The sequence below is a fragment of the Colletotrichum acutatum genome, assembly GCF_030867785.1.
Source record: "Colletotrichum acutatum strain CBS 112980 chromosome Unknown BDZ83scaffold_51, whole genome shotgun sequence".
Lineage (NCBI taxonomy): Eukaryota > Fungi > Ascomycota > Sordariomycetes > Glomerellales > Glomerellaceae > Colletotrichum > Colletotrichum acutatum.
Window position 1 is genome coordinate 132,581 of NW_026849045.1, and position 14,119 is coordinate 146,699.

The following is a 14,119-nucleotide window of genomic DNA, read 5'->3' on the forward strand; positions in this document are numbered from 1 at the left end:
AGTCTGAGGAACCTGGGAAGCAGACTCCCACCGTTGGATTCTCCGTACGGTGTTTATTGCAGCGTGGGAAATGGGAAACACTAGGCTGCGTTTCTCGTGTTTCTGAACATCAGACTGCGCCAGTTTAATGCCCCTGTGGGAGCAGTAGAGCATGCGATAGATCAAGAGTAACTACGGAAAAAAGACGATGCCATCGTGCGTGCATCCCAAAGGTTCTCTGTCTTTCATCAGATATTGCACCGCGTCAGCCCAAAGCATACTGGCAAGTTTGCCGAACTTTGGGCGGGACTACCTCGAGGACAATGACAACAAGAATACCATCCGCCACGGAGGGTTCTTTAGCGTCGCCTGGAATTCCGGACGAGGTCGGAGAGTGCTGAAGTGCGTAAGGCTTTGCGGATAATGGGAGGGATGAAGAAGAAAAAAGAGGGACGCCGAAGCGTACGGGCGAAGACTGGACGAGAGCAAGACACACGCCGTTGGTCGGACCACGGCCAGGACCGAGAGTCCCCTAGGCAAGACAAGCCGCAAGACCGCAAGAGGAGAGGCGAGAGAGAGAGTATGGTCACTTGATCACAAAGGAGAGACATCTCGATACAGCCTGGGGTGAGGCACCATGGCATTCACCGGGGGGGGGGGCGACACTACTGGCTAGGTACTCGAGGATTCTACAGTGACAACAGACTTACTGACAGACTACAGTGGCAGGGAGAGAAGGGGGGACGGTGGACGGTGGACGGTGGCACTGGGTGGATGCTGGACGGTGCAAGATGGGAGGGAGGAGTGCTGTGCCCCCCTCAATCTCATCCACCGTCCGTATGGTGTCTCATCTCTAATCTCGCTCTGTTCTCTCGTACCGCAGCAATATTGAATGTGCTCCTGGTTGATTCCCCATCAATCACCACGCACACTGGGGTTCTGGAATGACAGGTGTGGGCAGCCAATCTCTCGCATGGCCGCAAGCGGTACCAGAATTGTAAACAAGAACAAGAACAAGCGACTGGCGCCGGCGACTCTCCGACTCAGGAGGCTTTTTTTTTGGGGGGGGGGGGGGAAGGAGTTTCCTTCGCGGGCTGTCAGCAACGTGAAAGGGCTGTGATTGAAGAAAAACAAGGCCCACAGTGCGTCCTGCAACGGGCAGACTCGGTACCTGCATGCCACGCATCAGCTTGCCCTGCGTCCATGTTCCGACGTGGAATGCCTCAGATGGGGACAGATGGGAAAGAGGAAGGGGAGGAAGGAGGGATGCAGATTGACCGTCTGCCGAGACTGACGGTGAGATGTGTGTGTGCCAGACTGAGATGGGTATTGAACTTTGGAGTGAGAGTGAGAATGAGAACAAAAGTGAAAGTGAAAGTGAAGATGAGAGAGAGCATGGGAGGACCATACTCTCTGTGATCCCGCCAGCCATGCTGGACAGACCCCCAGTGCATCCGCTGCAAATGCATTTCACCTCAGCATTCACTGTCGAACCCCCCGACCAGGTTCACCCAGGCTTGCCGGGCACACGTAACTCTTCGCTTCCCACATCTTGCCTGGTCTTCCCGCCCGCTGCGCAGTCACCTCACCGTTCAGTTCAACATACATTCAAACCCTAGTGTACCGTGTGTGTGAGTGTGTGTGCCCCAGTCTCATTCACTCACTCCATCGCTCGCTCACTCACTCACTCATCCATCGTCTCCCCCATCCAAATACGGCCAGCCCATGCCCCACCCCGACAATGTACTGTCCGCCGCACTGGTAGGGTTGACGGCAGCCGGCGCCACGCCCCAAATTTACACCAGCCCACTAAACCGCGCTAGTCCCTGATTGCTATAGTCTGAGATCTACCAGCCAATGGAAACAGGGTGGCGAACTCGCATATGGCGTCAAGGAGTGGAGTCACAGTATTCACTGCAGCTACACTGTCTTCTGATCATCTCCCATTGGGCAGCCTGTGGGTCCACCGCCGCCCCCCTTCCCTCCCAGTGTCCTCTCCTTGCCCTCCGTGCCCTCGTCGCTCCTCTCGCCTGCCCGCTCACCTTTCCACCGTCCTCCCACCCTTCCCACCGTCCTGCTCGAACCAACAAAACCATCGCTTTCTCCGGATTCCTCCCTCCCGATACTTTTCAACATCTCTCTCCCCCCTCTTTTCAGACGTACCTTTTTACTCCCACCGCAACATCAAAACCTCTAAACCACAAAACGCTTCCACAAACGATCATACATATCAAACCACCTAAAAGAAAAAGCATTGCTTTCTTCCAACGACCTTTTCTACCTTGAACCTATTCATCGTACACATTTTTTTAACCACTCGCACAACGTCGACTCGGCAGGTTTCATTGTTTGTGTTTCAAACTGCAATAATACCGCACAGCTCGGCTCGCCCACATAAGACCACCCGCACATCCGCCACACTGCTTCCCAACCAACAAAAAACGGCACCCCTTCTCCGACCTTCCACCACGACATCACCACGGCATCTACCTCCGAAACATTCATAGATAATGTCTTCATACTACCAGTTTAACCACCACCAGGCGCACCCCACCCCTGCCGTCCCTGGTGCCTCCCACAACCATCATGGCGGCCGCAATCGCAGAGCGCCCCGTCTATCCGTCTCCCAGAACCAGCACAAGCAGTTCCGCGGCGTGCGAAGCATGAAGGAGCTGACCGAGTCCGCTACTCTCAACGCTTTCCGCACAAAGTTCGAGGCTGGTCGCTCCTTTGACCTCGAGGATGACATGGAATTCTGCCCTGGCCTGTTGACCGACAGCGACGTAAGTATCTCGGAGCCTTGGATCTGTCTCTCATGATCCGGTGACTAATATTGGTCGCCCGCTGCAGATGAACTCCATCCACAGCTCTTCTGAGCGTTCGTCTCTGGCCAGCAACTCTCCCGAGTCCTCGCCGACGCAGCAACCCCAGACCGTCGCCCCTGGGTTCTCGCTGAACTCTTCTTCTCCCGCCTTCATCCCTCCCGCGTACCAGCAGTCTAGCCTCAAGCTTCATCAGCCTGCGGCTACCCGCGCCCGCAATGCCATTCCCATCGTTAACCCTGCCACCGGCATCACCATGTCGAGCCCGCCGCCTTCGGTTTCCCCCGCCAGGATGCAGCAGGGCATGGGTCGCAGATGGTAAGGAGTTGATCCCGCTCTCGTGACAGAGGGTTCGGGGTCACACTCCTTGCCTTTTGTGCCGATGCATGCTGATGTGTAAAATCTCTGCTCATTCGGCTTGTTTACACCGGTCATCTTGGGGGCACCGAAAAAAAAGAGGACGAAAAATGGCAATGGCATCGATGATTTTCTTTCTTGCGGGCTGGGTACCCCAAGCTAATGGCTAGACTGCCGGCGTGGTCTGGTCATCTGTTGGCTCAAACAACATTCCTCTCCTGTACAAACAACCTCAACGACATACCCTGTTTAACCGACAAAATCCCTAAGAGGCTTTTTTCCAACGGCGCGGAATGAGAAGTTATCAATACCATTTTCCCTTTTTCGGATACTTTCGACTACAAAGAAAAAAACTCGACAAAAATCTTTCGGTGTCCTTACCTCGCAAGATGAGGTTGGACTTGCACGAATGGCGTTTTCCACACGAATGGTTTTGCATTTTCACGACATGCATCGGTGTGAAATCACACCACGGCGGAGTTCTCGGATATAATTAATTCTTGGCATCTTTTTCACGGACAGCGGGACGACTTTTTTGTTTTCCAAGATGATTCAAAATTTCTGTTGCTCATCATGGTGCTCGACGGGTCACGAAGTCATTCCGGAAAAGATTATCTCGACATATAGAATGAGTGTCTTTTCAGCAACTTATTCGGAGCGGGGGGGCAACAGGTGTTTCTGTTATGGGCTCACATGGGAAATATCAAATGGGTGGTGGCGGGCAAAGACATGCGTTGCTATTGTTTTGCGGCAAATCTCCAAAGCTTGGAAACGGTACCGGGAAATACCTTTTTGGGAAAGGTGGAGTTGGTTATGAATTTTGGGTGCGGCCTGCTGGCGAACCTCTGCATTGTTACCTGTTTTGGTTGAGCGATGCGGACGGGGATCGCGGAGTCCTTTGTTGCTTTCTTGCGCCTCTTCTCTCATTTCATTATTCGAGGATGGACTATTCTTACTACTATTGCTCGATATGCCGGCGGTGCAAGTCTAGCACCTCGCGACACTGGAAACGGTTGGTGGTGGAGTCATACCTTGTCTGGGCACTTTCGCAAGCATCCCGGAAGAGTTGTGTGTTTCTTGGGTAGTGGTTTTGAGACGATAAATGGCTCTTGTGGTTTCTGGGTCGGAGAACGGGATACCTTTTGGGGTTGTACAGGAAACGCTCAAGATGCGAAATGGTGTTGAATGGGATTAGACCAAGCTGTCTGATCTTGTGGCGCGAAGCCAGCAAGGCGCAATGCAATATACGATATGTTCATCAAAGCTTGCCTATCTTGAGTGTCATGCAGTGACTGCCAACCGTGTGATTAAGTGACGAGCCACTGGTAGGTTCAAATCACGGTGACAGGACCGACGCTTGGTGAAAGACGAAATGCGACCAGTGAGATTTGAAGTCTTGCTCAACGGCATCAGGTACATCTCACGACTGTTAGAATAAAGAGATGACTGCATGCCGTCCTCATGCTTACTACATACTACCCCTTCTTGAACCGTGATATTTGCTGATATATTGCAAAATATCATAAGACGACTGCTATGGAGCTGCGTGAGATGGGGGTGAGTAAATCGGACATAGATTACCGACCCGGACTTCTCTCAAAACCCCCTTTGTTCGCCGAGAGGAGGGGACGATGGAGAGGCGGGGAAGAGCTTGAGCCGAGAGCTGAGCTCGGGGATATGGGGTTGAAGGTCGGGTCATTTGTGCAGGAGAGTTTAGCATGGAGGGTGTTATCATTGTTTGGTTGCGATTGCCCTGTGTACGAGGTATGATTCTGTAGGCGCCGGATGTCTCTATGGAGGGCGGTTAGGGAAAGAGAGGTAGATGGATTTCACTTTTTGTTTTCTGTATCGGTTGGATTTCCTGTCAGGGGCGTTGAGGAGGAGGTCTGGTGTGCGGCGTGCCTGGTGCCTGGGTCGCGGCCCGGCTTCATTCTGGGCTGGAGGGACCTGAGGTGCCTTGCTTACCCGCCGCTTGAGTTTCTGCATGGTGCCGCGAAGGGAGAAGGGGGGGGGGTGGTTGGCGGGGATTGAGTGCTGCAAGTAGGCGATGAAGGTGAGGTGAGGTGAGGTGAGGTGACCTGCCGCTTGATGCTCTTGATGACTTTTGAGTATCGCTATCACTGTGACTACTATTCCTCTTCTTCACGGCGGGTTTACTACCGCGTGTACGGATTCGATAAGCATCATCATGGTTTGGAGAGTGGGAGGGGGAAGGTCACGGTCACGTGATGGGCTTTGTCTTGATGAGAGAGGTGGGGAAGCCAATGATGACGATGCAGCTGGGCAGCAAAGCACGGAGCGTGGATTGCCAGAGTGGAAGAAAAAGCCCGTCATGGGTATGATTCCGTGGTGGGGTCTACCGCCAGGGGTAAGGGAGGAAGGAAGGTCTGGAAAATAGAGATTTGGCCAGCTGGTCATGGAGAAGCCCGTGAGATAAAACGACTATAGAGGCATGTTGGTCCGATGACGACGGATGTGAAGGACATTCCATCACAGGCTCCAAGTTGAGCGACGATGGTTCATTGATGATGTGACGGTGGGCTTGCAAATGGTCGACAGGCAGTTGGTCAATGCCCCCGCCCTCGTCTTCTGCAACTCTCTCCTTCCCATTCTGAACGGGCAATTTGCGGGGATACAGCGATGCTTCCAGCCATTCGGGTTGCTGCGCTGCTGCAACCAGCTGGGGAAAGGAAAAAGCTCGGTCCTGAGGAGATGTCACCATGTACCTAATTGGGGAGGGAGAGCATGGAATAGTGACGTCAGGGCCGGGTCAACGAAGCGGCGCGCCGCATGCTTGGGCGGCGGCTGCTTCTCGTCTAGCTAGGTAGTTTAACCTAGGTTATTGCTATTGCTCTAGGTACATCTATTCCTTCTTGAGCTCTTTACCGAATTGTCGTGACTTCGTTCCTCCTGTTTAATATCTCACTGACGATCGATTCTCTTCCATTCAATTGAATCTGCCTGCAACCACGATACGATAATCCATCCTACACCGTGATACCCTCCCCTCCTCTACCACAAATCAAAAAACCAAATACCTACGCAACAATGGCTTCCCGCATCGCTCTGTCAGCTCGCCCCATCGCCCGCGGCGCTTTCGTCGTCGGTAGACAGACTGCTTCTCTCGGTCGGGGCTTCAGCATCTCCACGACGAGAACGCAGGGTCTGAAGGAGTCTTCTGGACGTGAGTTTACTACCTATTCCCCTTTTCACTTGCTTCCTTTTCACACCAACCGAATGATGCATGGCAATTGAGCTTGAAGTATTCACTTGGTGATGTTGCAAGCTTCGATGACGCCTTCATTGCGAAACACCAACCCTTCCCACCCATGAAACAACTCTTCCTTTCCTGTCTGTTGGAGATGGCAGCTAACACTCCCCGTCAAAGACACCGACAGCGAGACGCACGAGAAGCACAAGCAGGACTCCCTCTCCAAGCAGAAGCAGGGCAAGGGCCACTGGAAGCCCGAGCTCGCCTCCGACAGCGAGGAGGCCATCAAGGCGGATCGCGACGAGCACCTCGACCCCAAGAAGTTGCAGGAGCAGACTGCTGGCAAGGCGTCATGAGGATGAATGTCCGCATACTTCTCGCCACACCTCACCTTGCCTTCTGCTTCAATGAGGCATTAGGAGGTAGCGAGAATGAAGCAGAACACAGTATGCCGTCACAGCTTTTGTGAGCAGACACACACATAAAACAGATACATGGGTTCTGCGGGAGTTGTTCTAGGACTCCTTGGGACTGGGATTGACTGTTGATGAAAATGCATGCGGGCTGCGTTTGGAAGAAGGCTTGATGGATTTGTCAATGTAATCGTATTAGCATCGCGTTGGGACACTAATTGATTCTTGTCCACGTTTACGACTGAAAGGTCTGTCCATGGCGTCTTGAAAGTGACCAGAAGCATTCACACAGGATTGAAGTGCTCGTCTGGTACCTACGAGCCAGACCTGACGCCTCGGTCGCTGCTATCTTGTATGTCAGTTGCAAAATCCCCCTTCGTCATCCTCGTACTTTGGGAGACCGCATGGTCCTTCTAGTATGGAAGTCGACTGCCTAGCCTCTCAACTGGTATAAGTACACCGAGCTTTCGCCAGACTAAGCTGACTGGACACCGTGTTGGAGCGATCAACCATAGTAGCTGGCCGATCATGCCCTTCTTCTCCGCAGAGGATGTAGGTCATGGGCGTGAGGATTCCTTCCCCAAGAACGTGCCTCCCACTGGGCTTTCCGGCAGTGCTACGGACCATTAGGTATCATAGTTCCTGCTTGCTTTCTGAGTATACTGTTACGTATATAAGGAAAGTGATGAGAAGGTCATGATATCAGTAAATGGAAATTATTAACCTGTAGTCAAAAGATAGAGGTGTTGTACTGCAAATCAGCTTCAAGATTTCGGTCTTAACCAACAAATCAATGGCTTGTTCACGTAGAACGGGAACCTGACTTTGCGGAAGACATTAGCAGACTGCCCAGTTGCCGGCTTTAAATACCTGAGACGGTAGACACAGACGATATTGGGCCTCCCTCTCATCAGTACCATCGCACCAGTGGAGTTGCTAGTAATTGCCTTCAGGAGGGTCCCGATACTTGTAAGTCTTGATATAGCGCGCGCAGCCCTTTGGTGTTAGACTTGCAGATCTTGTAATGGCATAGATCTGGGAAGACGGAAATCCCAGTCCAGCATGGAGATTAGAAGGAAGGGTGGCGAGGTGTTGAAGGCGAATACAATGTATAGACGATGCCTATAGACGGAACGAATTGGCAAATGGTCTTCGAGACATTATAAATACATTCAACTCTATGGTCTGGCGGAATGAAACACTCTAGAGGAGCTAAGAGTCTATTGATGCCGTGAACGTTCGTAAGGAAATGAGAAAAGGGACATGTTTCTAACAGCGAGCCGCCTAGTCTATCCAGTCTCGTCTCTCTATACTCCTAACAGTATGCACATACGGCTATAGATAATACGAACACGAAATTGACTTTCTTAATTCGCTTAAAGAGGGTGCGAGTACACTTGATCAAGAGATTTGTATCATCTTTGGCGCGGCCCAGAAGGTCAAAAATATCACATCAGAACCACGCTGTGCTATACAGGAAGTCTCTCATACCAGACTTCTCGTCCTTAAATAGGTGGCACAAGGTTTATGACATGGTAGAATCTCTACCAGGAAGGCCCGTTCTGTTATTCGTTCAAAGTGCTTCACCGACTCTCGCGTGCCATGCGCACCATCCCATGGTGCCCTTCCACAACCACCATGCTCTTGCTTGGTGACTCAATCCACCGCTATTGTCTAATCTAGCTTTGGATACTCAATAAAGCCAACAGAGTCCACCTCCTCCCCAGACTCCCCATGCATACCCACAAACGAGCGGCCCTCATCTGGCACAAACGTAACACACCGATCATTCGTCCTCGACCCAACCTCCAGGACCCGGCCCAAACTAGTCGACGCACGAAAGAACCCGACGCGGTCCTTCTTCTTCTTCCGGCCGTTGCACACCTCCGTCTTGATCCAGTACTCCCCCTCCTCGAGCGTCAGCTCCTTGAAATTCCCGCCGCCGCCGCCGTGCTCCTGCGCCCCGTCGACTCCCCCGTCCATCTTGACGCCGAGCGCGTCGACCCGCGCGGCGCCGCGGCCAAAGATGGAAACGACGCGCACGCTGTCGAGCTTGGCGAGCTCGGTGCCGTCGTTGAAGGAGGTTGAGCTGCCGGCGGGTGCGCCGCGGTAGATTTCGCGAAAGGTGAAGCCCACGTCGGCGAACTGGGAGAGGTCAATGTCCGAGACGATGGGGACGGTGGTCCAGCCTTTGGCGGCGGCGAGCTTCTGCACGAGGAACTCGGCGGCGGGTTTGGCGGAGGGGCGGTAGTCTCTGTGGCCTGGCATCACGGCGCCGAGGGGTAGACCGTTGCGGCTGTGGTCACATGGTGTTAGCGAAATCGTCTCAGTGCCTTCATATGAAAAGTTGGCGAGGATTGAAGACTCACCAGACCGGGTCGAACTTGTTGCAAAACATCTGCACCCTCTCCGGTGCCAGACCGGGTATCGTGTTCTTGTTGTACACCTGCATAGTGTTGCCAAACGTGACGGCGGCCACGATGCGGTCCTTGTATTCCGATCCAAGCCTGTCCGAGATCACCCTGGAGAGCATCGCAGCGCCTTGGCTGTACCCTCCGACGACGACATCAGAGTCGGAGCACTGGTCCATGTACTCGCGGATCTGTGTGCTCGCGCTGGTGACCTCGCGCGGCCGGCACAGCTGGTTGTTGATGCAGAGGTTGTCCTGCAGCGTTGCGGAGTATTCAATGCCCTGGATGGCAATCTTGTCCGCGCCTAGGGTTGAGCGGAGGTACGCCGCGAGTTGAGGGCCCGGTTGCAGTCCCTGTGATGGACGAAATCCTGTCAGTTCTCAATGCGCTCAAGGTGAAGACACCACTGAGGCTTCGTAAGCAGGGTCTACTCACCATATTCGGCTGTTGAGTGCTTCCGCGGAGGAAGAAGAACATGGTATCCTTACAGGTGCCATCGCGCACCTCATTCTCCAAGACACCTTTGTCTGATGAGCCCTGTTGTCGGTTTTGAAGAGAGTGAACGGGTTGGCTTGCTTCTCCTACGTAGTCGCTTCGTGGTGTTACTCTTGCCAGGCCTGGGGTCAACACGCACTGCAAGGCGAGTATGATGGCTGTGGATCTCTTCATGATGATAACGAACGTGTTGTAATGAGCGTATATGGGTTAGTACCTGATCAATTCTTGCTTCCTTCTCAGGAAGCACCACTAAATGAACAGAAACATATTGAGAACTGTCATATGCAAAGACACTGGTTTCTGCAATGTCTATAAGTTACGTTTCCTGAAGCTTGGACTGTCCAAAGTGGAATCGCCAATAAGAGCGAGTGTTTTCCCTTTCGCTTCAGCAATTAATATTAAGGAACGTCAAATGAGCGCCAATGTTTTTTCAACCTTAATTGATTGTATAAAAGGGCCATACCTTAAATTGTGGACGAACTCTTTCAATTTCATTGCTTTACCTGACGGCTTGTCCGGCAACTCCAGGGCTGCAGCTCGGAGGGATCGGACAGCCGTGATCTGCGATCTTGGACTCACTTTTCCCCTAGAGAGGGCATGCATGCATCAAGTGGTCCCGCGCTGAGATCTCTTGCTCTGGTCGTCGGTGCGAGACACTTGGACAGAAACTACTTCTATTTCTCCATTCTATAAGGTAGTCAACCACTCGCTCGTCTCCCCTCTGCTGGTTGTGTGAAAAGAGTGTACGGCCGAGAGCCTAACTTCGCCATGCAGACAAAGAAGATAGGCTTTCGACCAGGGACTACTAGGAAGTCTCATGGGTTCTCCCTGACAGCGCGAAAGAGGACATTTCCGCTATTGGCAATACAGTTCTGGCAAAGAGTTACGTGCCCCCTTCCGTGAAAGGACTCATTGTTGCCGAACAGCATCAGGTAGACGGCATTGACGCGACGATTGAACAGGGGGCACCGGCTTCAATCTAGCGCCTTGTTTCGTGTGTATACCGTTAGTCATACGAGCATGTTGACTAGAGACGAGGTAGATGGAGTGCTTTGAATAGGATGGATGCTACCGACTTTGACAACGGCCAACCATGATTATGACGGAGTATTGGTTCACGACTTCGGAGGAGCTGCAGGTAATATCGCTCTGTTATTATCAAGGGCGGGCGGAGACCGTACTTGTTTGGCGCATTCGGTCAAGTAACTCAGCCATGAAGGCCTACGTAAAATTCACAGCCGTGGCCAAGGCTAAGGTAAAGGTCGAGCTTTTGCTTTCCAGAATTGACCAGTGTGATTAATAGTCGCTGTGGCATCTTGAACAGCATTCGGACGTGAAGCAATATTAAAATTACGCTATTACCCTCAAGTGTGTCTCAGGGCCTACCAGCTTTTTGTTATACTAGTTCCTTACTCGAAGCAGGCAAGTAATCGTTTTATAGTCTGCCAACTGAACCGTATCGTCTCTTCTGCTCTGACAACCATACTCCTTGTGATTGTGGTTGTGGCTTCTCTAGCATAAGGCCTACATCTCTGGATGGACTGTACCTATTCTCTCTCATCTCATACATCAGATCATGATCAATGATCCGGTTGCAATCCGCGTCTCTCCAAAGAAATCTGTACGATCCAGCAGCATACTAGGTTGGACATGCTGACGTAGAATGGCAATACGGCAATCTCCAACGGCAGATCTGTTGATGCGGATTCGCTCGCTCCGTGGTAGGCGAACAAAATAGCTAGGCTCAAAATACATACGACCATACTTCCCACGACAGTTAGCTTGACGCATCAAAAATACTCATACATTGCAAATGACTTACTATGGCAACTTGACTTCATACTTTCTGACTGTGGAAAGAGTAAAAGACTGATTGATCCGAACGAGTATGAGTGACAATCTTTCTGAATGGTCAGATTCGACTGGTCTCTTGGAACATCGACACGTCGCCGGGACTTACAGTAGACAAACCGCACCGTTGGCCTTGGGATCGTGGACGAAGCAGACGTGCGTCAGCGACGCAGTTAATAATGCCCAGAACCCGGCGTCATATTGCCGGGTGTAACGTATGACAACCAACCAGCCGCCTAGCACTAGGCAAAGGAGGACTTGGGCCAGAAGATTGAGATCGAGCTGCCCGACAACTTTGTCAAGCATGCTGTCGTTTGCCAGCGTGCGCGTCTCAGTAGCGCCGCTGCTCCCAGACGGGACCGGGTGCGCCATCGCCCCCGAGAAAAGAGACATCAGTAGGTAGAGAACCAGAAAAAGGCCGGCCGGTCTGAATCTGACCATGAGACGAATCCTCGTGGAAATCCTGAGCTGGTCATGGGCTGGTATCTCCGAAAGAGCCTTGCGTGTATTTTGCCCCTGGAGCTCCCGCTGTTGTATTGAAGCCCCATTCCCTTTGCCGGGTTTGGTCAATTCAACTCTCTCGTAGATGAAAGAAAATATGACGGCATCCTCACTGACGCGAAGAGATTGAGCCGAGGAAGTACCGACTGGATAGTGGTTGTTTTGTCAGTTACGAGTTGTAAGACGCCAGTAGAAGGAGGATATGAAAATGGGCTAGGAACGGTCCTTCCACGTACGGTGCGCATTATCTGGCTTCTCGTCCATCCCTGGCTTAGGGATGGTCTTTGGTCCATCGGTCCGGATCTGGAGTTCCCTCTGGATCTTTGGGGCCATGGTCTTGGTGTCGAAGTGCATACCCGCACTTGGTTCCGGCATTGGGTTCCTTTGCGGTACTCTACGTGCCTGTGCGCCATGAGCGGCTGCTCTGAGATCTTCCAAGTGTCTATCCATTCGCACAGGTACATCCGTGAATGCGTCCAGGATGCCGGGTCTTCAAGGGCGCCAGATGGTACATGAAATGAAGAACGCCCTCGCGAAGATGTCTGAATCTTGTACGCTATTTGTTAAACAAGTAAGGAGAGAACGAACGATGTTATCGATGATGCAAGGTAAGGTAGAAAATGAGTTTGAGAGCAGGGTCCCAGAAGTAAGGCAGATAATAGTGTAGATACGCTGGTGTCGTGAAAGCCAGGTATGCAACCATCTCCACCGAGAGAGAGCTTTTTTGTCTGACGCGTGGTTGAATGGCAGCCATTCAGATACCCCAACCACGCGCCCTACGTGAGGCAAAAGGCCATGGCCCATAAGAATACCGCACTGCATATCGAGGCGAACTCCTAGGTGGCGCGGCCAATGGTTCGCTCTCAAGCTGTGATCTATGCAAACTGGTAAATTGTGGTAGCGCAACGGCCCAGGGATAGGTTTGACCAGTCCTAGCCAACCCTTCCAGACGGGGCTGCGACGAGTTGACAGATATGTTATATAGTAATGGGCGACGCTGACATTCCCAGTCCCAGCCCGACCATGCATGCACATAAGCCTTACCATGCCCGACTGAACCTGGCTCACGCAACCACCACCACCACCACAGCCACAAGTCCGGGATTAGAAAGTGCACTTTTCTCGTCACCCTGTCGTTACGCGATCTTCCACGTCTTTGTTTACATGCAAGAAACATCTCTCGACCATAACAGCCAAGGGAAGTTCACTGACGACACGCGTGCCGGCGGGACGCTCCAGAGGGTTCGACAGACGTGGCATTTTATGATTGAAAGCACCGAGACATACACAAATTGACGAGTGCGGCTGTGAGACTGCGAGTTTTCAAATCGACCATGTGCAACGACACTCAAAATAGCAAGTTGAGTGGGATGCGGCGCTTAATCGCGACGGCTATTGCGGGAATGGTGTCTGTGATATCATCGCTATTCCTCAAAGACGTCATACAAGTCTACCTCATTGAAACTTATGAGATGAGTCCAAGATCTTCTACAGCTTTCGGTCATGAAAGGGTTAGTATCTAGATAGAAAGGAGACAGTGTCCGACCGACCTGCTAAACGAATCAAATAGGAACCGGGGCAAGAGCCTCATCTCTCAGCAGTCGTCTGCTTGCTTATTTTCAACATTTACTCCATCTCGACCTACTCCTTCAGCTTTCTCAGACGAAAGGACCAGTGGAAGAATCCGATCGTTGCATGCTTTTTCGTGGTCAGCGTTGTTGCCGCATGCCTGAGAACGGCGGCGCTAGGAGATAGCAAAAACAGCCTTGCGTATACGATCGCCACAGCGCCGCTTCTGCTCCCGTTGGGTCTTTGGTTCAGCGCCATAACTCACTCGATGTGGGATCGCTGGTCTATGCGGCCTGGTGATGGGAAAGCGCCGCGTTGAAAGTCGCCCAGAGATCATTACGAGGATGTGTGTACAAGGGACAAAGATACAAGGGGAATTATCGAGAGACATTGTCTGTCTGTACCAACAAAAAACCTTCGTTCTCGCCCGAATCCTGAAGCATCGAACAGTCCATCAGCGAGTGGAATAAGTCAAAAAACCACCCACATGCCTACTCCCGCAAAGCC

At 52.1% G+C, this 14,119-nt stretch overlaps 4 protein-coding genes across 4 annotated transcripts; 3 read left to right on the forward strand and 1 right to left on the reverse strand.

The window, feature by feature from the left end:
- Nucleotides 1-2,489: 2,489 nt before the first annotated feature.
- BDZ83DRAFT_719894 (uncharacterized protein) lies at nt 2,490-3,123 on the forward strand (the record flags this gene model as incomplete). Its single annotated transcript, XM_060512221.1, has 2 exons — nt 2,490-2,762; nt 2,830-3,123. 2 exons carry the CDS (start codon nt 2,490-2,492, stop codon nt 3,121-3,123), a joined length of 567 nt encoding a protein of 188 aa, XP_060364544.1.
- A 3,083-nt stretch (nt 3,124-6,206) lies between these two features.
- Nucleotides 6,207-6,725, forward strand: BDZ83DRAFT_578639 (uncharacterized protein; the record flags this gene model as incomplete). Its single annotated transcript, XM_060505151.1, has 2 exons — nt 6,207-6,342; nt 6,547-6,725. The coding sequence occupies 2 exons, from the start codon at nt 6,207-6,209 to the stop codon at nt 6,723-6,725; spliced, it is 315 nt and encodes a 104-aa protein (XP_060364545.1).
- Nucleotides 6,726-8,339: 1,614 nt separating this feature from the next.
- Nucleotides 8,340-10,041, reverse strand: BDZ83DRAFT_731098 (cutinase-domain-containing protein). The gene is made up of 3 exons (XM_060512861.1): nt 9,629-10,041; nt 9,152-9,546; nt 8,340-9,078 (listed from the first exon to the last, which is right to left on the reverse strand). The coding sequence occupies exons 1-3, from the start codon at nt 9,860-9,862 to the stop codon at nt 8,457-8,459; spliced, it is 1,251 nt and encodes a 416-aa protein (XP_060364546.1). The 5' UTR covers nt 9,863-10,041; the 3' UTR covers nt 8,340-8,456.
- Nucleotides 10,042-13,094: 3,053 nt separating this feature from the next.
- Nucleotides 13,095-14,067, forward strand: BDZ83DRAFT_350475 (uncharacterized protein). Its single transcript, XM_060502520.1, has 2 exons — nt 13,095-13,554; nt 13,614-14,067. Exons 1-2 carry the CDS (start codon nt 13,378-13,380, stop codon nt 13,929-13,931), a joined length of 495 nt encoding a protein of 164 aa, XP_060364547.1. The 5' UTR covers nt 13,095-13,377; the 3' UTR covers nt 13,932-14,067.
- The last annotated feature ends 52 nt before the right edge of the window (nt 14,068-14,119 follow it).

Excerpts from the sequence above, each read along its gene's own strand:
- BDZ83DRAFT_731098 (XM_060512861.1), bottom strand. The coding sequence starts at position 9,862 with ATGAAGAGATCCACAGCCATCATACTCGCCTTGCAGTGCGTGTTGACC. Across the intron at positions 9,547-9,628 it reads GCACTCAACAGCCGAATATG|GGACTGCAACCGGGCCCTCA; the intron begins GTGAGTAGACCC and ends CGTCCATCACAG. Across the intron at positions 9,079-9,151 it reads AACAAGTTCGACCCGGTCTG|CCGCAACGGTCTACCCCTCG; the intron begins GTGAGTCTTCAA and ends ATGTGACCACAG.
- BDZ83DRAFT_350475 (XM_060502520.1), top strand. The coding sequence starts at position 13,378 with ATGTGCAACGACACTCAAAATAGCAAGTTGAGTGGGATGCGGCGCTTA. Across the intron at positions 13,555-13,613 it reads CAGCTTTCGGTCATGAAAGG|GAACCGGGGCAAGAGCCTCA; the intron begins GTTAGTATCTAG and ends CGAATCAAATAG.